Here is a 25797-nt window from a genome sequence, read left to right on the forward strand (position 1 = left end):
TTGGTCCTGACTCCTAGTTATTGATACCTGGTGCTTTTAATGTCTTTTGATATTCTTGCTAACTGTTGTATTTGTTCTTGAAGCTTTGGATAGTTGTGACATTCACAACATTCATACGGCTTGACCTAGGATAGTCATGTAGCACTTAGTAGCCCTTAACATGTGGCTACTGAAAAGTGGTTATTCCCATCTATGCAAAAAAATATAAAATAAAAAAAATTCCCAAAACTATTTTACTTATAGAATTATTTATTTGTATGCAAAATGTTAGAAAAACTGAAAAAACTAAATATTTACTTGGATGAAAATAATTGTAACTTAAACAATAGGCTTTATTAATTTTAATATATGTATTCACTCTCCTGAAAATGCAGGTGTCTGTTCCATTGACCTGAGGTTGAAAGTACAATATTTGGCATGTAAAAGGAATGGTGGGGTATATATAAAGTACTAGTTGGGTGAAGTAAGTGGGAGAAAGTATTGTACACAGAATGTAGTGGGAATGAAGGATGAATGTATGGGAATGGGCAAAGAGTTATGGTCCTAGAAAAGGGAAATGCATCAAGTTGTACAAAGATTAGTTTTAAAATATAGTGTGTGTCCCCAAGCATAGAATAGAGATGCATAGCTGGAACAGTACAAAAAATATCAATGAGCACTCCATTCTTGTATGTATACATTTTGCCATACCAGATCATACAAACCTACATCAACCCTTCAATTGATATCAATTCTAATTAGCCCAGAAATGTGTTCATTTGTTATGCTTTAATTTTTCATAAATGCATTAATTTTGTATGTTTATATACCTACTATACAGATATGGTGCACTTAGTATGAGGATGAGTTGCAATAAGATTATAGAATGGTGCTACTGCTTCTGGCTAGAGATACCTGTACATGTTCTTCCTATAAGGTTGGTTCTACTCATAGTCATTCTTCCCACATTGCAGCGTCGGAGGTAGCTAGATGAGGGTTGGAAAGGCAAGAATCATCATCATCAAGAGCACAGTCATTATCTCAAACTTCTGCTGTTCACTGTTGAACATGGCAAATTCAGAATCAAGTATTAACAAGTTCGTCATCCATGTTCCCTTTGAGCATCTGAAGCTACCATGAATCCATTTAGTGTGGAGTTCATCCTCATTCAAGAAGATCACCTTTCATAAGTCAGCCATAAAGAAGAAGCACGGATGTCATCCTGTTTTTGTCCCTTTTGTGCCAAGTGTTTTATGAAATGCAGATTGTATTAAAGAAACTGCATATTAAGAGCCCAGTTGCATGGAAGTGCAGCGAGTGTCTTACATTGGGACTTTATATTCTGAACTGTAACCATCATTTGGAATTTGAAATGATTTGCTCACACAAATATTAAACATACAATGCATCAACAGGAACATGCACACACATGCAAAAAAAGTGTTTATACATATACATGCACACATGAATGCATGAAAGCATGCATATTAAAAACCTCATGTGTAAATATAGTTCTTATTATGATGACCAAACCACACAAGAACTGCATAGTTCTTATTACATGCCCACTTTAATTTACATACTCATTGTGTGCACGCACGTGCTCGCAATTAAATACATTCATGTATACATATGTACATGTACATATGTAAATATATGTGCATGCACATACTGTTTGTATACAATCATATATGCATGCATTCACTTACAAAAAGAACTAAACAAAAAAAAAACAAAAAAAAAAGACTACTTCCTTCAGGTGAATAAATACAATTGCATTGTATTTCATGAAACTGGCAATTGTTTTGTGAAAGAAAATCTTACGACAGTGATATAGTGTGTTGCTCATATTTTGCCAGTAATATCATGTGTTTAAGTACAGTACTCTATTTTGAATCAAGGCTTTTGTCTGGAAAAATGAGACTAGTTTTTTGACTGTGGACTATAGTTTTGAGACTTTCGAGATTATGCTGACACTGGACAGCCCGCGCACCGTCCTCGAAGCCACAGAATTTGATTTTTATAAAGTGAAAGTCAATGGTCAGTATTTCATACCATAATTGTGTTGTGCAGTCCATCAAATGGCCCTACACACTCCTTAAGGGATGAATGATGGCATAGTCATCTCAAGTATATTTTTTCCAGTTATCTTAAGGAATGATATTAGTGCTTAGTCATCTCATAAGTATATTTTCTCGTTATCTTAAGAGATGATTGAGGATGAGATCATGCCAAAAGCACATTTTCCCAGTCATTGTTATTTTTATATGCTTTAATTACAATACTTAAAGGATGCATGAGATGAACTTTGGTGGGCCATACAGTATAAGTGAAGCTGGTGGAGTCAGAGTGCACATATTACCCATAATTTCCTAGGTTAATTTGCTTATGATTTATTGTCACTATATATTACCTTCATCTAATTGCTAATGAAAGATTTGTTGAAACTTTTTTGGTTTCAATTTGAATTACTTAAAAATCTTTTGTGCTTTCTCTTGACATTGTTCTATAAAATGACCATTTATATTATGAAGTTAAACTTCAGTGAACCTGGCTGTTGCAAATTGCTAATTATTGTGTTAGAACCTGTGAAGTGCTAATCTAGATTATTATATTTTACTGCCCATTTTTGTATTTTGAACTTTTTAATGTATTTTTCTTGGAATCATTTAATAGAAATGAAGTACTAATTAATATAAGATACCTTCAGCTTGTGTCAAGGGAAAAATATAGTCTAGTACTGATAACATAGCCCATAAATAGGTCAGTCAGTGGTCAGGATGGGTTTATGGATTCTTTTTTACATTTTCAACTGGACATAAACAACAACAAATAGAGCTTAATGTGCATTTCTGAGAATGGTCAAATCAGCTGCTGCTGTGGTCAAGACCACACCATGGTGCCACGCAGATTTCGATTTAAATTTTAGCTCTTCTTCAAGTGTCACATAATTTTGGAGTAGAAAGACAGTGGATAGCATATCTTTGTCCACAATAGAGCGAGACTGCTCGTTGTTACACTAAAGAACAGATCAAACCAGTCGACACCAAGTTTAAATGATCAATGGGTCTTCCAGGATAGCAGGATTTCACTTAACTAGCAAACTATCCAATACACCAAGCACCACCATGTCAGCTGTAACTAGAGTAACAGGGTTGGAGTAGGTGGAAACTATCACTACATACCTGTTATTCACCCACTAAGCATCCAGCTCTGCAAAGGTCAATTCAATTGACAATGAATTTTTTATATTTGTGTTGGGGGTGGGAGTGGGGGGGGGGGCTGCCATTCCAAGCTTCAGTGTTTGTTTCTTGGAGAGCACTTATTGTTTTCCATGTCTGACTTCATCTACCTGCTTCAGCTTAAATACAGGGTTTTCTTTTCTGGATCTGATTGTCAAGGACTAATGGCTTCCAGAGTTTTCTTTGAGATTTATGGTTATCTTTGTGTTGTCAAACTTCTTTTGAATTGAGTCATTAGGTTGTGTCATAGGAACTCTGGCTCTGGCCTAGGCCTCTTGGTGCTAGACTTAATTATATACACTTGGTCCGTACACATTATTTTGTTAGTTGGTTTGGTTAGTGCCATTGCACATCCAGCTACCCAGCCTCTTCCAATGGTTGCACTCTTGCCTAAATGCCCTATGCTGTTGGGTACACAGTTGCCAGTCAGGGCTTTGCTGGAAGTTGATGTTACAGGGATTGCTTCCAACAAAGTTTTGCCTAGTGACCCATGGCCCTACAATTCTTTGCCTAAGAAGGGGGGTCTGGGTTGTCTGTGTTCGAGGCTCTCCGTACTAGTGCTCCAACTTTTCCCCTCTTTCTTTGGAAATGGAAGGTGTCCAGTCTGAGTATTGATTCGACAGGGCCTCTTAGTTTCCCTTTGACATCTCATGGGCGGGGAATATGTTTACTTTCTGTCTCAGTGAGAGTTTGATGAATACTCAGGTGCTTTCTGTTATTCTGCATAGGTACAGTATCCCTATTTCTGACTCCTTTTTGGTAAGGCATATCAGAAATTTTTAATTGTGCCTTCTGCAGTGTGGGAATTGTGTGTCTGAACCGGAGCCGATTTGCTTTCTTGGTGATCCCATTTGTTATATGAAAGGGTGTCGAATGGTTTGATTTTTTTTTTAGTGTCATAGTGAGCAGTCTCTCCGAGAGGTTGATTGAGAGCTCTGAACTATATTCCACTCCTATATTGTGACAAAACCATTTGGAAAAATTCTTTGCCTCAGTGGGGCCTAGTCAATCAGATGCTGGTGAGTTGTTAGTGACCTGTGTGGACGATGACTTTGGCTAGGAAAGCAACCCATAGATTGCTGAGAAGGGAGCTTTTTAGTCTACTCGATGCCTAATTTTTTGTCTACATTTCACTAGGCTTGGCCATTTCATTTATTTTCGAAGATTAGTACATTCAAGTTTAAAAAAAAATAGGTCTTTTCCTGCTGGAAAAACATTTACAGCCATGCAATGCTGTCAAAGTTTTCAGATGTCAGATGTCAAAGTGTCAGATCAGTTTGTTTTCCAAATTGTGCTAGATTTCTTCCTAAACTTCACAAATTCCTGAAAATGGGGATACTGTATATAATTTTTTTTATTATTATATTGTTCTAAAGAAGCTTATGACTTTGTATCTTTTTACTTTTTTATATAAATTGTAAATTTGCATTATAGATTTCCATCATAAAATCTTGCAATTGAATTAATATTGGCAGACATTTGTTATTTAAGTTACTGTTTCTAGAATCACATGTCTATCAGAACACACTGATTTACAGTTATGCTCCAGACTAAAAGCTAGGATAAGTAATTTGTCATATTGAATAGGCTATGTGCTCTTTAAAAATTAGCACTGTATTTCAAAGTCAACTTTATATTTACATAAACAACTGGTAGTGAAAATGTTATGAGAGGGTATTTGTTTAGCCAGCAATATACTCATACTTAAATTTTAGGCTTCCATTCATTGATTTAAATTTTTACTTTGGAACAGATTAAGCACATTGAATATACAGTATCTGTTAATTGGTATATCAAATTGATTGAAATGTTTTGCTGGACTAATGAATGTATGTGGCAAGTTGTGAGACTGTTGGTCATCGTGTGTTCTTGTTGTGTAGGAAATATTCTCAAATTTTTCTTGGCATCTTTTTCCAGGTTTTAATTCTACTGTCCATAAAAAAAAAAATCTAAAGTGGGTGTTTATGGAACTTTTCTGTAGGAAGCTCCTTCGGCTCCCTGGAGTTATCAGGCTAATATGCGATACATTAGACCGGGGGCTTTATTCAATGGAGTTCAGCCTACCGGGGACCACGAGCCAGAACCTGGCCCCCCTCAGAGAGGCACAGGGAGCAATGGCCCTGGAAAACTCCAAGTGGTTGGGGCTTTCCTTATCTGCCATCGACCAGGGTTAGGCACCCAGAAAGGTAGGTGTAACAAAACAGACCCCACATGGTAAAAAATTTCAACTGAAAACCGAACAGAGGCAGAACTCCCTCAAATCCAAAGGAAACAAGAAAACATCTCACCGCACCACTCTTCTGCCCCCCTCCTTCGGGGAGAGGGGGGGGGGGGGCAACCCGGACCCACCACGCCAGCTGCCCACCTCAGTTCATTGGCTAAAGCGATCCGGGGTGAACATCATCTCTGGCCTCAGTTTCCAAGCGAAACAAGGGTTTCGTGGCCCTTGTTTGGTCTTTGGTAGGAAGTGGTATTGTTGCTGGCTGGGGTATCAAGGTGTTGCGCAGCCAGCTTGCCCATGCAGCAGCTGGTTCCTGTTTCCTCTGGGGACGTTGTACTTTTGCAGGTTTTTTTTTTTGTTTTTGTTTTTTTGTTTGCCTAAGAGGGGGGGGGGGGGTCTGCCTGGTGTGGCTATAGGTCCACTTATAATATTTTGGTGGCCCTCCACTAGGGCCCTAGTGATTGTATACGTCGCAGGGGTTTTAGTGTTTTGATCTTCCCCATGTTAGCTTTGGGTTTATCGGTTAACAACACCTTGTCCAGGCTTCCTGTAGCAGTCAGCCTATGGGCTCTGAAAAACGCTGTTGGGGCTTGGTGGACCTATGGATAAATCTTCAGAGTTCCAGCTCACCTCTTGGGAGTTTGTAGGTTGCTGTTTGCCCTTTTCTCAGGGTGACAGTCACTGCTTTTGTCTCCGGCATGCCGCCTGTTGGGTCACCGACATCTTTGTCCTGGAGTCTTGTGAGACATACTCTTTGCTTGTTCTCCTATTGTCCATTCTGCTAGCATTGATATTAGGTTACAGACGGCATTCGCGTTGCATGCTAGGTTTAGGTTGCTGCAAATGCCCTAGGCTGGTTTCCCAGCCAGATGCCCCGAGGCTGGCCCGTTTTGGTTATAGGGACCCGGACTTGGAGGAGTTATTCGCGTCATCTTTAGTTCAGTCTATGCTCCCTGGTCCTTCCCCTGTTGTTTGTCCTGCCCCCCTCCCCCCCTGCTTCTGGCTCCCAAACAGGAGGAGTTCGCAGGAGTTCGAGCTGGTTTGGCTGTCACTTCGGAGGGTTGGGGTCTCTTGGGGTTCAATGATCCGGCTCCATTTGGATTGCTTTCCCATGGTTCATAGTCAGATCTGCGGGGGTTCTCTTCGATCATTGGCTCCTTAGGGCTGCATGAACTGCATGAACTTTTTGAACTGCATGAACTGCAGTTACATGAACTGCACGAGAGTCAGGGTTTGGCTCTCCGTGCAGATCATGTCCGGGAAGTATCCAACGACCTGGTGGACGGCATTCCCGGTTCCTTCCTGTATTTTTCCCGTCCACAAACTGGCCGGTCGATGCCGACTCCTTCGGTTGGTTCTGCTGGACGTACGGGCTCTCGGAGGTGGACCTCTTCGCGTCAGCGTGGTTGGGCGTTGCCCCATATATGAGGCGCCTTTTCCCGACTGCGAAGCTGTCGCGGTTGACGCCTGCGACAGGACCAGAGAGTAGTCCTCTTGGCTCCTTGGTGACCAGCTCGGCCTTGATTTCAGGCGCTGCTTGCTCAGTGTCCAAACCTGGGGGTTTTCCCGCGGCTCCGCCTCTTTCAGCAGATTGGACCGGTCTGTTACTTGGCTGGTTCAATCTTCTCGTCAAGTCTTCACTTCTGGTCTTTCTGACTCGGGTCTGTCACCACGTGTATGGTGAGCAGGTGGCTTCTTTGATGGTGTCCCACCTGCATACGTCTTCTCAACTGCTGTATGGAGTTTCCTGGTGGTCCTTCCAGTTTCTCTTGTCCCCTCGTCAGTTTACTCCGGTCTTTGTTCGGGTTTTGTCCTTCCTTTCGTGGTTGTTCCAGGACCATCATCATATGTCGAATACTGTCGCCTCGTATCGTGTGGCGTTGGCGGAGCTACTACGGCTTGCGTTCGGCATTGATGTTACTTCTGAACCGTTCCACAAGCTGTCTCGGGCGTTGTTTCACCTCCGGCCTGCTCATGCGCCACCTGAGCTGTCCTGGTCTTTCGATCGGATGCTTTTGTTTCTCTCTACTCCTCAGTTTGTAGTGGCCCCCTTCGGTTCAGGATTGTTTCTCCAAGGCTCTCTTGTTGATATTGGCCTCTGGGGGTCAGGTCAGGAAGCTTCATTCTCTCCTCCAGCACAGGGGTTTCTGCTCTTTTGGTCCTGGTGATAGGTTTGTTTGTTTGCAGCAACCTGTTCTCGCACTTGCTTATAGTCACTATTTGGCTTACTAATAAGTACATATGTGGTATATTCAAAGTTATATTTTGTTTTCAAGGTGCAAACTCTTACTATGGATTTGCCATATACCAATTTTGATATTAGGAATTTCTTTTTCAGTTTTATTAAGCAATAGAGATTTTATACAAAATTTGACAATATCCTGAGTTACTTTACAATTTATTTAAATATTTCAGTTTTGTTTTATTATTTTTATAAAACTGTAATATCAATATAGGTATAGGGTAAGTACTAATTGTAATTAAGAAGCAATAAGATGTTTATCTGAACATACAAAGAAGGTTAGGTTAGGTTGGTGTGCGGTCTGTCCCCGTGCCCATGACGTTCGGTAGTTTGCTGCGCTAGCTGCTATCTTCGGTAACATGTTTGAGGCTGACATTCGGGCGCGGGGTATTTGGTGGTCGGACAGGGGTCTTGGCCGCTCGTTTCCTTGTCACTGTTACTGGGCCTGGTCGGGTCTGTGTCGCGTTGGGCCAGCGGTTACAGTCAGTTGTCTTGACTTCGAGTTGAGGAGAGAGTGCTGACTGCCTCTTGGTTAGGTCCCTCTTGTGTTTGTCTTTGGGTAAGTAGCTCCGGGGAGCCGAAGGGGCTGCCCCCAGAAAACCAGCGTTGAATGTAATAAAACTCCATTTTCTGGGTGAGACTGGGAGGCTTCCCCGGCAACCTCCCTCCCTATGGTTGGCGTTTTTTTCGCGGTTTATGACATCCAGTCTCTGCACTGGGGTGTGGATAGCCGGCTTGAGGGTTTGGGGTCCTGAGGACCTCAGGGTTTCCCCCTTCCCCCTCCCGGGGAGTGGGAAGGGGGAACAGTGGCGCAGTGACGTGGTGACAACAGGCTCGTTTGCTCAATTTCATTTCAGGAGTTCTACCCATTAGTTCGGCTTTCAGTAGTAATTTCTTAACCAGAATAGAGGTTGGTTTTGGGTCGCTTACCTTTCTGGGTGCCTGACCGGGTCGATGGCAGACATAGAATGCTTCCAACCAATCGGGGGTTTCTATAGACCATTGCTCCTCGTGCCTCTTCTGAGGAGGCCAGGTTCTGGCTCGTGGTTCCTGGTAGTCCTAAAATTCCATTCACATTGATGCCAAAGTCTAATATATCCATATCAGCCTGGATAGCTCAGGGGAATCTCCAGGTCTCACCCAGAAAATAATGTTTCATTGCATTCAATGCTTTTTTTTTTTATGCTTAGCTTCCGAACTGAGGTTGGACAGCGGACGCGGTGTGTCCGGGGCTCCCATGTCCCCTCCCAGGGGGAAGGGAGGCTGCACAGACAAGCAGCGCGGTGGCGTGGTGTGACGTTTGCTTGTTTCCTTGGGAATTGAGGGAGTTCTGCCTCTCTGTTCGGTTTTTGGTTGCAATTATCTTATGTGGGGTCTATTTTGTTATCCCTGCCTTTCTGGGTGCCTAATCCTGGTCGATTATAGATAAGGAAAAACCCCAACCACAAGGGGAGTTTTACAGGGCCATTGCTCCCTGTGCCTCTCCGAGAGGGGCCAGGTTCTGGCTTGTGGTCCCCGGTAGCCTGAACTCCATTGACTAAAGCCCCGGTCTAATGTATTGCATATTAGCCCGATAGCTCCAGGGAGCCGAAGGGGTTCACCCAGAAAATGGCGTTTCATTGCATTCAGTGCTGGTTTTATTACAGAAAAGTATTACATTTGGGAACAAAGGAATCAATGCAGAAATTTCTGTACAGTATATGCTCATTTATTTTTCACGGGTGTAAATTCTTGCTAGTTAAGACACTGTTGGTTGAAGGTAAAAGTTGTAAGACATGCCAATACCCATAATATTTATGTACTGAGTAAGAAACTATTTTTGTCAAGTGATCAGTGCTTTAGTTAACTTAAAATTACAAAAGAAAAACAATAAATGTTTAGTTTTGAATAATAAAAAATATTTGAAGTGAATGCTATTAATGTTAGCATTATTTCATGCTTGTAGAGGATGAAAGATGGTCATTACTATGGAGCCAAATCTGTATTACAATATGTGTAGAGTTATCAGGTTATGCTCATTCTCCTGTGTATGTAAGAGAGAGATTAAGTGAATGTGAGCATGAGAGTACTCACCTAATTGTGCTTGCTGGGGTTGAGCTCTGGCTCTTTGGTCCCGCCAAGAGTGTGTGTGTGTGTGTGTGAGAGAGAGAGAGAGAGAGAGAGAGTACAAATAGGTATGTGCATGCATGCACACTTACCTATTTGTACTCGCTTATTTGTGTCTGCCTGATCGAGCATTAGCTCTTGGATTGTTCTTTTCTAGTTGCTGGAAAGTTTCTAAAGGCAGTTCTTATGTTGACCAACCAAGCATATGTTGCTGATGATATCTTCTTGATGTGAGCTTCAGAGGACAGTTCTGGCATGTTATCAACCTCCAGGTCTTTCTCTATCCCTAATTTCATCGTCCAACTGGTACCTTGTACAGTATCTGGTCTGCTCCACACACACCCTCCCAGTCTGCCCCCATACACACACACCCCTTCCAGGGTATGTGTGTGAATGTAAGGGTAAACAGCGGGAGTAACGTCAACACACACACACACAACAAAGTGCACAAATGCATCTTGATTTTATTTTAGACTTAATAAAATTCGCTCAAGGGTGTTGGGTTACTTTAAGCACTTAATTTAGGCCTACCCAGATTAGTCTGTTTGTACCATACCCCAGACCATATCCCTACAAATTCAGGTGAGGCTAGCCCCAAGCATCTGGTCTCCAACTTTGAACAGACAGACACAGATATACATTCTCTTTCAGTATAGATGTGGTTCTCAGTATCTGTCTTTCCCTCCTTCCTTCCCTCACATTCTCCCAGTCTCCCTCCTCATTCTTTCTTCCAATGGTCAAAACATGCTCAAGTAATGTTGAATCAATATTATCGATGTTGATTCAAAGTTTAAATGACGTTTTTCGATGCTGAATCAATGCCGACAATGGCAGTAAAATATGTTAAACACACTATAGACAATCTAACCTACATTTCAGACTTCATATGAGTCATTGGTTGTTGCAATAGAGCCCTCGTATTTAAAGAAGAGCATCAGGGTTGACCCGCCCTTTGACACTCGCAACTCACTTTGGAAAGTTGCATGAGGCTAACTGCAAGCATCTAGCCTCCAACCTTGATCAGTCAGACATTCTCTCTTATAGATATATATAGTATTTTGTATTGGAAGCAATCTATTTTGTATAAATGATGCTGAATATGACTTAATAAAGGGTTAGATTAATGTTTGTGGTACAAATCTTTTCTGTATTTTTTAGGTTCATATTCACTTGGGAAGGAAGTTTAACAATTAACCCTCCTATGTTCATTGTACACCTTGCATGGACATAATGTGTTTTTCTAAGTACAACTTCTACTCTGTACACTACTTGTATATTAAATATATTTTATTTATTCATACATATCATGTATATAAATATGTGCGTGCAACCACATGCATGTACAGATACACAAAAAGTAGATACAATAAATTAAGAGTTTAATTTTGCTAATAAGGAGTTAGAGATGAACAACATCCCCCCCCCCTCCCTGAAATGTGAACAGTTGGGCAATGTTGCATGAATGTGAAAAGTTAGAATTACAACTAGAAATAGACAACATCCCATATGCGTCTTGGAAGCTTGTGGGATGTTAGAACCGATCAAATAGGGAACAAAAATATCATAGAAAAAGTAGAGTACAGAAGTTGGTAAATAGCAAGATTTAGGAGTGTTCAGAGATGGTTTGTTTGTACGAGTGAATGGAGATGGTAGAGAAAAGTGTATTTTGAGGGTAGGAGGAGGATGGAAATGTCACAAGGGGAAAATTGGCAGACGTGGGGAGGTTGTGAAGTTCGGTTCTCGTGTACAGCGCACGAGATGTGGTAACGTACAAGGCTATTTAGTAGCAGTTTCTGGATAAATGTTTTGTTTGTATATTCTGACTCATAAAGAGTAGTGTACATAGATTTATAAAGCTGTGGATGATTTACTGAAAAACTTACCTCTCGGTGTCTACATAAAATTAGGTCTACCTCTTTGTGCCACCTTTTTTTTTTTTATGTAGTGTTTTAATATCTCTTGACATAGTGTTGTCATATTTGCTCTTGAAGCTGTGGATGGATGTGGCTCCCATAATTCCTTTGTCATTCCACTTGACTATCTGTATAGAGAACAGTACTTCCATGTATTTCTTTAATTCTTCTTGCATTTCAACATTCTTTGATGTTTTCTTGTCCTATTTTCTCTCAATTTAAAGTAGCAGTCTATCTTTTCTCCTCAGTATTTTGTATTCGGTGATAAAGTCTCCTCTAGATTTGTTAGATTAAGATCTCTTAACCTGTTTTTGTAGTTTTGCCATTAAAATATTTTGATATTACACTTGTTGTCAACTAATGTAGCTTTTCAAATTTCTTCTTTAGATTCTTGAGATGTAAATTCCTTGACAATGGTGTTTTTTCCAGTACTGGTTTCACATATACTGTATTGTGCATTTTGTATTCAAGTCCTTATTTTGATTTTTTATTAGAATTTTTGTTGTCCAAAAGTATCATTACTGAAGTACTTTTGGGGATTTTATAGGATGAGACGGTTAGTACTTGAGCCAACAATTGTTTATTTTTGTAGTTGACTTCTGAAGGGCTGTGATGATGCAGTCTTTTTAACCCATCTCATACCATGGTAATTCATCATTGTTGTATCATCTTTAGCAAGTATAAGACAGTCAAGTTTTGCTGAGTTTCCATATATATTGGTGTTTCTTCCTTCCTCCCATCACTAAAATTGGAAGTGGGACATGTCTCGAGCAAGGTTATATATTAGCAACATGATTAACTCGTGGGCACTTGATGGAATGGAGATCTGCACCCTTACTCTCGGAACGTTTCCGCTAACAGTTGAGCACCTTTTAGACCGCCCTGATTTTCAGGCTGATCGGGAGATTAATAACTAACTTTCATAATTAACTTCTTTCAGAAATTCAAATTTAGATAGGAGAAAGTACAACAGTATTAGTTGTTGTAAAAATGATAGCTGCAAAGTAGAGCCCAAGATCTGGAGTTTCCCATAAACAGGAATAGGTAAGCACATAAACTTATATTTTTGCAGTTAATTACTGATCAGATGCCTCCTCACTGTCTGGCTCGTTGTCGCCGTGAGAGGGCTTGGTGGGCAGCTGCTGGAGTGTGATGCTCCATGGGTCAGTCCTCTGTCCTTTTGCAGCCTCATGCTCCTGCTGCTGCCTTTACCAATTTTGCCAGACCCCTTTTCCTCAAGTTTCATTTTTCTCCCCCCCCCCCCCCCCCCCCCTTCGGGCTGTCCGCTGTAAGCATGCAGCCTGGAAAAAACACCGTTGCCGGCAGACGGCTGATTCTTTTATTCTGTTTCGGAAGGATGTTTCCACCATTACGTCCGATACTCCTCTACCGCAGATCTGGAAGAAGATCCGCAAGATTGCGGGCAAGTTCGTTCCAGATGTCTCGCCGGCTCTCCACCTCCGTGGGACTCTTGTGGCGGATCCAGTGAAGGTCGCGGCCGAACTGGGTTCCCACTTTTCTTCTGTTAGCTCCGGTTCTCATCTTCCTCAATCCTTCCTTCTTCGTAAGCCTGTTCTTGAATCTTATCCTTTAGATTTCCACACTCGTCTCCACCTTCCCTATAACGATCCTTTCTCTCTTTCTGAACTTCAGTCTGCCCTGGCCCTCTGCGTATCTACAGCAGCGGGCTCGGATGACGTTCATTATGAGATGCTTCGCCCTCTCCCTCCGTGCACATTTCAGTATTTACTGAATCTGTATAACCAGGTCTGGGAGTCGTCGTCCGTCCCCGAGGACTGGCTCGATGCTGTTGTACTCCCTATTCGGAAACCAGGGTCTCTCGGTACGTCCCCTAAGGACTTTCGCCCTATTGCTCTCACGAGTTGTGTTTGCAAGCTGTTTGTGCGTATGGTGAATGTCCGTCTGATGTGGTTCTTGGAACACCATCACCACCTCTCCTTCTCAATTTGGTTTTTGCAAGTGCCGCAGCACGACTGATGTCCTGGTGAACTTGGAGGTCTATATTCGTACTGTTTTTGCTGCGAAGACCTCTGTTGTTGCTATTCTTTTTGACCTGGAAAAGGCTTATGACACACTTGGAGATATCATATTCTGTCCCAACTTCGTTTTTTTGGCCTTCGTGGTAATCATCCTCTCTTCCTTTAAAGCTTTCTCTCTGTCGTACCTTTCGAGTCAGGCTTGGTGCCACTCTCTCTGCCTCTTTTCGGCTGTATGAAGGTGTGCCCCAAGGTAGTGTTCTGAGTACTACTATTTTTCTGGTTGCCCTCAATGGTCTCCTTTCCTCCCTTCCTTCTGGCATCTTCTCCGCTCTTTATGTTGATGATCTTACTCTTTGCTGTCGAGGTGATGATTCGCCTCTCCTTCAACGGCAGCTTCAACTTGCGATTAATGCCGTGTCATCTTGGGCTACCAATCATGGCTTCAAGTTCTCTACTACTAAGACTTGTGCTATGACTTTTACTCGGAAGCGGGTCGTTCTTCGTCCCTCTTTGTCACTTTATGGTCATCCCCTTGAGTACAAAGATTCCACGAAGCTTTTGGGGTTATTCTTTGACACTCATTTGTCTTGGTCGCCCCGTGTCTCTTACCTCCGTGTTGAATGCTCTAAGGCCCTTAACCTACTTAAGGTTTTGTCCCATACTTCTTGGGGAGCAGATAGGCGCACGCTCCTCTATTTGCATTCCTCTCTCGTCCTGTCTAAGCTCGATTATGGTTGCCCTGCATACTCTTCTGCTTCTCCTACTCTTCGCTATCTTGATCCTTTGCACCATACTGGGTTGCGCCTCAGCTTTGCTGCTTTTCATTCAACTCCTACCCTCAGCTTGTACGCTGACACTGGCTTTGTCTCTCCAGGATCACCGTGATCGCTACAGTCTTCATTATCTTGCACGATCCTTACAGCATTCTCACTCTCGCCTCTATCGTGCTTTGACTTGTACCCCTCCTGTAGTTCCTGTTCCTCTTCACCACCTTCCTCTTTCTGTCCGTTTGTCTTGCTTACAAGATTCTCTTTCGGTTCGTATTACTAAAGCTTTTACCCCTCCTACAGTTCTGAACCGCCTCTTCCTTGAGCACTTTTCTTCTCACTCCCACTCCTTTCCCATCTTCACCAATGGGTCAAAGTTTGCTGACGGTGTGGGCTACTCTGTTCTTTTTCCTGATCACACTTATATGTATCGCCTTCCTCTGGAGGCTAGCATCTTCACAGCAGAACTCTATGCTATTCTCTATGCTCTTCGTCTCCTGCTTTCCCAGGGGCAATCCTCCTTCGTGGTAGTAGTTGATTCTCATAGTGCCCTCATGGCTTTAAGGTCCTTTAATCCGGTCCACCCTGTGGTCATCGAGATTCAACATTGGCCGTTTCTTATCTCCAGTAAATTTGTCGGTTGCGTTTTGCTGGGTTCCCAGCCATGTTGGTGTCTCTTTAAATGAGAATCCTTAGCGGATGCTGCTGCTAAGGATGCTATCCACACTTGTCCCATCTCCCATAAAGGTGTTCTTTATTCCGACTTTTACCCAGTTATTCATGCCTCCATCCTTGCCCGATGGCAGAGTTGTTGGTCTTCTGTTATTGGTAACAAACTGCGTACTCTTAAGAGTCGTGTGTCCCAGTGGCCTTCCTCCTGCCACCGTAACCGGCGGTGGGAAACGGCTCTGGCTAGGTTACGTATTGGCCATACCTGTTTAACTCACGGTCACTTAATGGAGCGCCGCCCTGCTCATTATTGTCCAAATTGCATTGTCCCTCTTACGGTCGTACATATCCTTGTTGAATGTCCTGACTTTCAGGACGAGTGTGTGTCTTATTTTCCGACCGTCCCCCGTGGTCGCTTGTCCCTTGATAGAATTCTTGGCGACTCGGATACTTTTGATATCGTTCGCCTTGTGCGTTTTTGTTCTCGTATTGGCATCCTTGGTGATAATTAGCGCCCTCTGATTATCCCGCACATTTGATGGTGCTACATAGCCTTCCCGGTTTGGTGCCTTCTATTGATAATTACTTACTTACTGATCAGATGATTTAAAATACCATACTGTTTGCACAAAACAATGTAAAATATATATACCTAGCACTTCTTTGCCAGACATTTACATTTATGCCTATGGGTAAAATTAAAAAAAACATTGATTTATATGAAGCTTTATTTAAAAATTCTAGCCTATGAGATAAACTTTAAGTCCAAGTTTCAGCATTGTTCCCCCCCCCCCCCCCCCCAAAAAAAAATAACATTTAAAAAGTTCCATGATTCTACAAGTTTTTTAAATACTGAATTTATTTGATGGAATAGTGTGTAAAGTAACACTCTGAAAGAGGGTATTACATAAAAAATTTTAATTGTCAAAAATGGAGTAAAATTATGGACCCCCCTTCCCTAAAAACAATTATGAGTGCATTGCTATTTATATAAAATTAAATATGAACACATTACAGTTCTATATTAACATTTGTTTCTAATTTTATTTCATATATAATGACAAATTGCAATGATAGAAAACACTTTGACATTATAATGTCTAGTTGAGTCACTGATATCCACCACCAGTTGAGTTATCAACCAGCATAAAGCATATATTCAGGTATAAAATAATTATTTATGTAAGACTTTTAGAGCATGTGGACTATGTAGATTTCCAAGGAAGCCAGCTGGTATGGTTAGACCGATAGTTATTGCAAAGGGCATAATATACCTTATTATACCAAAGGGAGGGGGATTTTATTATTATTATTATCTGATTTTGTTGTAACCTCTACATCCTGGAGGGTGCATACTCGTCCCTATGTGAAGATAGAGTGAAGTTGGTCAACAAATAGTCAAAGTCACAACTCGCAGAACTTAGGCCTTTGAATTTTTTTTTGGCTGATTTTTTTCAGATTTCAAACTATTTTCTTTGTCTCTTTAGGTTGTTTTGATGATTAGGGACCAAATTAGGGCTTTTTCACTTATATATAGTATTCCCTAAATATATCCCCTAAATCATTATAATTATTATAATTATCCCTATACTGTACTGTATTTTTTGGGGGGTTATTTTTTCTTGACTTCATTTCAATACACATTGACCTACAACTTTCACATATTCCAGTATGAATATTAAACAATGTTTATTAAAACATACACATAAATTAATGAATTAGAACAACCTTATTCATTGTCAATAACTTCAAATTCAATTATCTCTAAAATGTTTTTTAGTTTTAAAATCAAATCCAAAAATCCAGTTTCTGACCGATTCTCGTCATTTTTACATATAGAGTCCACAGCTGTCTGTTCTTAGAATCGTATAGTATGGATGTTTCATAAACCCCTAAACATTTGGAGGTATAATTTATTTTTGTCTTAATTGGGAGCATATTTCAAATGCCATATTAATGATTGTTTACAATAAACTATACTGAAAACCTATATTCTCAACTTAGGAAAATGAAGATCATATGCTATTCTGAGAGCATAACAACACCAAATGAACAGTTGGTGATATTTAATATTTTTGCAGCTGATTTGAAAATCTGACATTTTCAATATTCAATTTTATAATTATTTTTAATTTTTCTTGTCAAGCTACATTGGTGATCATTTAGACAAAGTTGGAGCATTTGCCTAGTAGATTATGCACAAAACATTTGAATGCATTTCAGCGTATTTTAGAAACTAAGTGATATGCTCTATTGTATGTATATGCCTTGCGGTTCAAGGGTTAAAATAACTCCATTCGTTCTTTTTTTTTTATTGTCGATAAATGCAATAGGGAAATAAAGGAAACAGTCGGTGCCTTGGAAAGTCATTAAGCATTTTGTATTTTGAAGTTTACATTAATATAATAAATTTGGCGATTAATGAGAAAAAAATCTTAATTTTGGATTGGACCTGAAATATGATCCATATTTTGAAGGCACCACTGTATATATATGACAGATACAATCTACAACATCTTTAGTAATAAAATTTCTTGGTCGCAAATTATATGGATAACTTTTAGGAAGCTAGAGAAGGAGGCCTTGAGAGCATACACAGTACATGCAAGACCCATTCTGGAGTATGCTGCCCCAGCATATAATGCCTGCCGAAATTAGAATAAAAACAAGCTGAAAAAGGTTCATAATTAAGCAACAAGGCTGGTACCAGAACTGCAAGTTTTAAACTGTGAGTAAAGATTAAGGGATCTGAACCTTGCCACACCTGGAGAGGGAAGAGAGTTAAAAATGTGGTAACAGTAGGTAAAATTTCCATGGGAATCGGCAAGACTGATAGATGTTCAGTATAGGGCAGGGTAGAAGAGGGCAGGAATGGAAATTGAAGACACATATGAGTGATGGATGTTAGAAAGAACGAATGTACTAGAGGGAGAGATACTGTAGTAGAGTTTAATTAAATTAGGTTTCAAAAGTAGATGTAATAGGAAACAAGTGGGGTGAGAGTTACTGCATTAAATGACTACCAAAGCAGGGCTCAGAAGTAACTGCTCAACTTGTAAATGCATTTAGATGAGCTCCCATGCATACAGTCTTCATGGAAGAATAAAGTTTTATGAACACGATTGTGGATGATGCTAGCTTCTGGAATGAATATAGAAAATATGACTACTCGTGCCCTGCAAAATGAACTCCTCAATATAATTACTTGCTGGAATGTGGGATAAGTGAAACAAGACATTCTGCAAATTGTGTGTACAGATAAATTGTCAACCACAATACCATGGATAGTAACATTTCATTCACCAGAGTAATGAATTTTACAGACTAACATTTATATGACTGGTGTGGATCTCTAATTCTTCTGTGCTCAAGTGGCACCCTAGGGAAGGCTGAAAGTTTGTTTGATCAGTGGTTTGGTGGCTCTGAAATCCTTCCTTATTGTGACTAGCACATGGCCTAATTGATAAGCACTTTTCTCTCATGCGGAGGTCATGTGTTCATTGCTCCTGTTACCCTGGTGAATGAAATAATGTGTAAAGATGTTGACTTACTGAAGAGAAGAAATCTAGTAATGGCGCTGAATCGTAAACTGGAACCAAAGTATCATATCAGTATAAGCAAAAGGTACCTATGCTACTCGGGACAATTTCAGAATTGTATTTAAATTTATGGGTGGAGAAATGCTACAAATGTTCACCATGTAAATGAGATATTAATTACAATGTTCAGCAGTTGTATGATGCCTGTATTAAAATGCACATCACAAAAGTAGAAAAGGTGCAAATACATGATACTAAGTGTCTCCTAGATTTGAAACACAAGGCCTGTGAGAAAAGATTGAAAGTAATAGAAATGACAAAACTAGTGGACGAGAAAAATGGTAATATGATTACCGTGTGCAAAATTGTAACTGAAATATTCAAAATGCAGAAATTTTTATTGAGAACGAGGTACAAATGCACTGAGAAAACCTGTGTAACAAAGATAGGGAAGATGATCTACCGTAAGCATCTCTCGTCCTATAACTACACTTGGATAATTACACCCATTACTGTTACTGATCTTTAGTCTGATCAATTTAGAATAGAGCGGTTGAACAAAGGGTCTTGGTGTGGCAAGTGGTCTCTTCTAAAGCATTTGTTACAGTAATACTGAAAATACAACACAATAGAAATATATAACTGTTGGTACCTGACATGATTTAATATGATTCCTTCATGTCCGTTTTTGAAATGTGTGGTTTAGATTTGTTTGGTGTTTCATTTGACTTTTCTGAATTTGAAACTTTTGCATAGGAGTTAGGCTGAGATGGCACAGTTCCATCAGTGAATGCCCTCTCCAGGCATGTTTTCACACTTAATACCATGATGACTCTTAAAGTGCCTTATCCACCTGTTACAATACAAACACTGTTCGGTTTCTTTTTCGTATGAAGTCTTTACCTCCTCCATGAGGAACCATCCTGGCACAGGTTTTATTTAATCCTGCCTCTTGTCTGTACAACTCCTTAACTTCATCAACACTCATTACTGTAGCCTGATTGATTTCTTGCCTTAGCCACATTGCTTCGTCACTTTGAGCAAAACAGGAACAAGATCTTAAAAGGTAACCCTCAAAATATCCAGAGTTTGTAAGTAGCTTTATAATTAGCCTACATAACACTTCTAGAGATGCCTCGTATGGCAAGCAGGGAACCAGACCTATTCCCATGGTGAATCGTATGGTTGAGATGTCTCGAAACGAATTGTCAGCCTATTCAAATGCACAAAGTTGAACTGTGGATTGGTGATTGTGTGGTTACCTAAGTGTGTGTGTGCACGTTTGTTTTTGTTTGTTGGAAGTTGAAAAATTAATTCTTCAAAGCATATTTTGATCATTTAGTATTCAGTACAGGTACTGAATAGAACCAAAGTCAACTTGGGTAGAGATAAAATGAATTCAGAATAACAAAACAATATCGGTGCAGTTATCATTGGGGGAGAGTACATAAAGGTGTTGAGATAACATGATATTTGGGTCCTGTCTTTGTATTGCTAGGCTTGGAAAGTGCATGGGGTATCACTTGGCAGTTTACTCTTGGTCTTGCTGAAGGAAGGAGAAACCTGGATATGAGCTGGATGTTGATAATTGGATGTGTTTGATGTAAAGAATTTCAACTCTATCTTGTCCCCTCATTTTTGCTGTATTTGTCGATTGTTTTAGTGCTGCTAGTTATGATCTGTTGATGGTCCAATTATGAGCTAAAATTGTCATCTTTAATGTGCAGTAGTCTTTTATAATACATAACCAGACCATCCCAGAGAAATCCTGTTCAGCAACACCAAAACTAATTGAGAGAGATAATGGCAATAATTGTCTGGATATTGCTAAAGGACTTCTCATCAAACATACATCCAGCTATCAACAGCCAATTCATATCCAAGTTCACCCATGTGTTCTTATATTACATAAGCATTTATTTTATACTTCATTGAATTCTGTGTTATGGTAAATAAATGTTTTCTTGAAAACTATTGCAGAACTGTTTCCACAATCACTAGTCAAAAAGTCCTAGCATTCCTGTTGAAGTAGATTGGCTGAATAGTCATATTATGGCACAAAGTAGAATTTTGGTTAAATATACAGTGCTGTAGTTTGTGTAGAATCATTGACTACTGGTGTATTGGCCTGGGTAGAGAGAGAGAGAGAGATTTGAGTGCTGTTGCACATGTAGGGCCATAAATACCAGCATCACAGTGTATATATATTCCATCTTTCATGATTATCTTATTACCTGCAGCATGATTCCCTTGTTTGTGTCTTAGAACAAGTAGACTAATCAACAACTGATGTCCCTCAAGAGTTGTAATTAACATCTTGCAGATTGCTGAATGCTTAATACATTTTGTCTGTAGAATGTTATATAAAAATTTAGAGATGCTTGATGTATTGTTTTGGCATTCTGAGGGTTTGCAAGTGGTTGAAAGATATGTTTTAAGTATAATGCTCCCAGATTCACTACATTTGAAGGGTGTATATGTGGCTGTGGTGGTGTTGCAAGTGCAGGGTTTCTCTACACTATAACCTATTTTTTTAATTGTTGAAATTGTTCCAGATTTACCTAATCTCTATTTAGGTATGAATTTTTATTTTGTATAAAATAATTTTTTCTTGTTCACTTTTTTTTTTTTTTTTTTTTTTTGGAGTATGCATGAGTATTATTAGCCTACTTTCTAGAACCTGTAAATTATAATGCCTTTCTTTCTCAGTGTGTTTCTCTACTGATCCAAGAACCTAGATATTTAGAACAATTCACAAGGCAAGTTTGCTTCGTTTCATGCAGACTGATGTGCCATTGAAAAACGTTTGTAGTTATTGTTTGCATTGATATGTTGGGAGAGCCACAATCTATTACAGTATTTATGTATGTTTTTTTATAGTCTGGAAATAAAAATAATTACTGTATAGTTTTTTCTAGTGGGCTGGTCATCTTATCAATATTCATAGTTTAGAAGACGAGCATTTCCTTTTCTGGAAGTTGTTTAGGAATACGGTATAGTCAATAGGCAGATTTACCGAGACACCATTCACAATTATGTTAAGGTAAAGTTCAGTATCTTTGTTATAGTGTTACTCTATTGGCAGCAGGTTGTGAAAGTGGTTATGCGGAACTCACCACTTGTGTTGGTCATCATCAGAATAATATTTCCTGCCCCACCCCTACAGTTCCTTTTCTTTTTTATCACTTATTATATATATTAAGTATTTAAAGATTCTAATTTGTTAATCACATGTCAATGAATAAAAGCAAGTCATTTACTCTGGTCAACAAGTCATTTACTCATTTGTTTGCAGCATAAATGTTAGGTCACATTTAAAGAAAGGAAACATTTAAAATAATGCTTTGTATTTTGTACTACAGGCGATAGCTTATATAGTTTTGTGTTTACTGGTAGTTAAAATTTATCAATATACTGTAGTAAATGTTAATTAAATTTTCTCAAATTTAAAGCAATGATAAGATTAAATTCCATGTGCTCAAAACTCCCGCTGCAGTAAAACAGTGTTCGTGTAATTGTTAGTCTTGGTGCCAACTAAAATTCTACTTAATAATCTACAGTATGTTATTTTTATATACTGTACACATTTTAGTGTTAATATTTTTGTTGTTTTATTGGGAATTCCCCTCAGTAATTTACCAAGCTAAGTACCAGTTCAACCATGTCTTAGGGAGATGCAACAGGCCTTAAAGACCAGCCCTTGTTTAATAAGAGCTAGGGCCAAAATCTGGTTCTCTTGACGATGTGAGGGTAGCTTGGGGATTTACCAAAAAGTAAGAAAACCAATACCAGAAAGCATATGGACAACAAAACAAGCAACTTGAACAAAATTAGTTACATGATGGTAACAAGATAACCAACTGTTGTCAGGATGTATAAACACTAACCTTGTTGTGAATGACCCTTTTGCCTGAGGGAGAGCTTGCATTGCCATTTTCTTCTCCTGGTTTTAGGAGTTTCAGTTCCACTGTGCCCTCCTTCATCACTCAAGTTCTTCATGGATGTCAGACCTTGGCTCGGGTTTTATCTCCAGCTCCTACCACACAGGGTAGAGGCAATGGTCACTTGCTTGCAGTTTGCTAGCTAGTAGTGACACCTCAGGTAAACTGAACTTCTTTCTGTCTATACACACAAAGTGGCAGTCAGGCACTTCACAGTTGTTGCAGTGTTACTTAACAGTAACATTTATTACTTATGGATATTTAATTTATTTTAAGCAGCTGTTTATTTTGTTCTGCTTATGCTTTTGGTAGATTTTTCTTAATTTTGGGTTGATTTTTTATCCCCAAGCTCCTCATGGGTTATGGTGGGCATCAGATTCTGGTCTTGGATCCTTGTAGGCAAGGGTGGGGTCTCTGAGATCTGAACCACCTTCCTACAGCAAGTCTAGACTAGTGCTTATCTTGGAGAACACTGAGGGGGGCCTCACCGGAATAGACATTTCCATTACGTATATTCAACACTTGTTTTATTTACTTATTGTATGTATAGAAAGCTCACATAGTTGACTTAAATTTTAAACTAAAAGTGTGTTTATTGGCAAAGTCACAATAAAGCTTCCTCAGACTTAGTTTGGGTTTTAACATGTTGGGGTGGATGGTAACATAACCAGAAACATACATACCCAAGCAACCCATCTAACCTATCAAGTCCGAAGCAAAGAAAACATGGATATATGTGAGTCATTACTTTCCTGAGTAGGTTGTACTTTGTGTTTCACGTTAAGGTAACTAACATTACAGTCTATTTGTTGAGAGAATGGGTTGGGGGTGTCATCTATCAGCTAAGTATGTTTATGGAAAGGGGGTTAAAATTTTTGCTGCTTGAATACCAGCTTCCAGATAAGAATAACCATCAAAATCTTTTAATTAAGTATATTTAAAAATGATTCTTTTACTGACAATTCAGTCTGCATGAAAGATAATGAAGAATAATAGTATAAATGGTAAGATGTAACTGCATGTTAACTGTTAATGCAAGTGGTGACATCACTATTGTGTGCATCGAGGAAATCATGCTGCATTTCACTTCATGGTACAAAGTCATGTATAACTTTCTTCAGCCAATGATTATTTAGAGAAGGTTTCTTTCTGTACTTTTTTTTAATAATTTGATGTATGTGTTTAGACAGGTAGTATCCACTGCATTTTAAGGAATTCCTCTTACCTGTTATAAGATGACCAAAGCCAGTGTGATGAAAATGAAGATTTTTGCAGGGTTTAAAATAGTAATAATTGTATGTTTCAAGTTAGACATGTATAGTTATCCAAGTACAGAAACCATTGCCACTAACTAAAATTCACACCCCCTTCCCGGTATGTCTTTAAATTTGCTGTGTGAGATGATGTGACAAAATCTACCGGTTGGAACTTGTGTTTTCTGTGTGGTAACAGTTGTCTTACAAGATGACATTTCACACCTGTTTTGTAGGTAGAACCCATCATTCATTTATTCTACAGGGGTTTAGAGGGCAATTTGCATCTGTTTTGTAAACATGCACCAGATTCAAACCCACACTAAAGATTGCAGGGTGCATTAGACACATGTAAAGAATTTATAGGTGTCTTGGATATATATAGCAGTGTCCATCTCCCACCAGCTCTCTAATGTCTACACATTAACATAGTTCATATTTCTAGTCCCTCAAGCTAACCTATACTTTACTTCACATGTCCATTTTTTAGCAATGTTCCTTTACTCTTTTTTTCATAATTTTTTTTTTCTCTTTGCTGATACATAAGGCTTTTGCTAGTACTATGGTTATTTATTACACTAGTCAGCCCTGCTAATTTTGGGTCCCATTAAGTAATATGTTATTTAATCATATTATTTTATAGTTTTCATGATCTCCTGCCTCTCTCTATTTTGTTGTTAAGGTTAGCATCTCTCTTCTATATTTACTGTTAGGTTAGTGTTCATCCAGATTTAGATTTAGATCTGCAAGAAGTATAAGTTCATATTAATATACCTTCTATACAGTCCTTGGGGTTTTGTCATGTTTACATTTTCTTTTGGACCTTCTCTGTGGGAAGCCCCATCTGCTCCCTGAAGCTATCCTACTGATATAGTGCTATTCTATTTGAGGTCATCAGTCACAGAGTTTTTGTTGCCTACCGGGGTCCAGAGCCAGAACTTGGCTCCCCTCAGAGAATCACAGAGAGCAATGGCCTGTGAACACTTTACATTTAAAGTATATCATACTTGCCATCAACCAGGGAAGGCACCCAAAAAGGTAGGCAAAACAAAACAGACCGCTGTCTGGCTAGAAAATTGCAACCTACGTCTTCAAAATAGCAAAAGAACTCCCCCAGAAAGAAAACAAACAAGCAACACCTTCATCCAATTAGCCTCCCTGCTCGTTAGTGCCCCCCCTCCCCCCAATGAGGGGAGCGGAGGCCAGTCCAGGTGTACTGGGCTACCCTCTAGTTCTTGACTATTGTATCTGGCTGTCGGATGTTGCCTCTGGCCACGATTTTATGTAATGGGATTTTTGCTTGTGAGGCTGTTCTTGCACTTGTGGTGTGCACTTACCAGGAGTTCCTGGATTCCAGAGCTGCATGCTTCTAGGGACACCTTCCCTAGGAGATCCGTGAGTAGTGCCCTTGCATGGTCAGGGTTCTCTTCCTTTGGGCATTTGGGGTTCACTACCTGTTAGAGAACTTCCAAGCTTGTGGTTGTCTTTGCCCTTGGGGTACATTGGGAGTCTTAGGCTTTCTGTCTTGCATTTATCGGTTGGTGGGGCGCATTGCGACTGGCACAGCTTGCTTAAGCTATCACTCGCAGCTGATGCTTCTGTCAGACTGCTTGTTGGCTGTTGTGGAGTTTCAGGGGTTTTGTTTTTGTTTTGGTTTTGAGGCTTTTGGTGCTTACCTCCTGTGGGACCCAGTTTACACTTCAGTGATGGATCCGGCTTTCTTTGAGTTCGGTTCTTCTTCCCCATATTGGGTGTGTTACGAGGTTCTGAAGTCTTCGTGGCTGGCAGACTGTCCTTTCTTTTCTCTTGTGGCTTGGCATGGCTTTTGCTGTACCCTGTACGCTTGAGTGGTGGGAGGTTACCACTGTGTTTCAGGTGTTCTTGGGGAGGGGGGCTCTTAGAGTTTCTCAATGAGTGCATCTTCT

At 39.9% G+C, this 25797-nt stretch overlaps 1 protein-coding gene across 3 annotated transcripts in view; it reads left to right on the plus strand.

The window, feature by feature from the left end:
• Gprk2 (G protein-coupled receptor kinase 2) overlaps positions 1-23248 on the plus strand; it is a 100453-nt gene extending 77205 nt beyond the window's left edge. For all 3 annotated transcript variants that reach the window (XR_011223088.1, XM_045762998.2, XM_045762999.2), the window contains one exon: positions 954-23248. Coding sequence is in view for 1 of the 3 variants with exons in the window: in XM_045762999.2 (XP_045618955.1) it covers positions 954-965 (12 nt within the window). In the remaining 2 variants the exon portion in view is untranslated. The remainder of the gene's footprint in view (positions 1-953) is intronic.
• Positions 23249-25797: the final 2549 nt, after the last annotated feature.

The sequence above is a fragment of the Procambarus clarkii genome, chromosome 56, assembly GCF_040958095.1.
Source record: "Procambarus clarkii isolate CNS0578487 chromosome 56, FALCON_Pclarkii_2.0, whole genome shotgun sequence".
Classification (NCBI taxonomy): domain Eukaryota; kingdom Metazoa; phylum Arthropoda; class Malacostraca; order Decapoda; family Cambaridae; genus Procambarus; species Procambarus clarkii.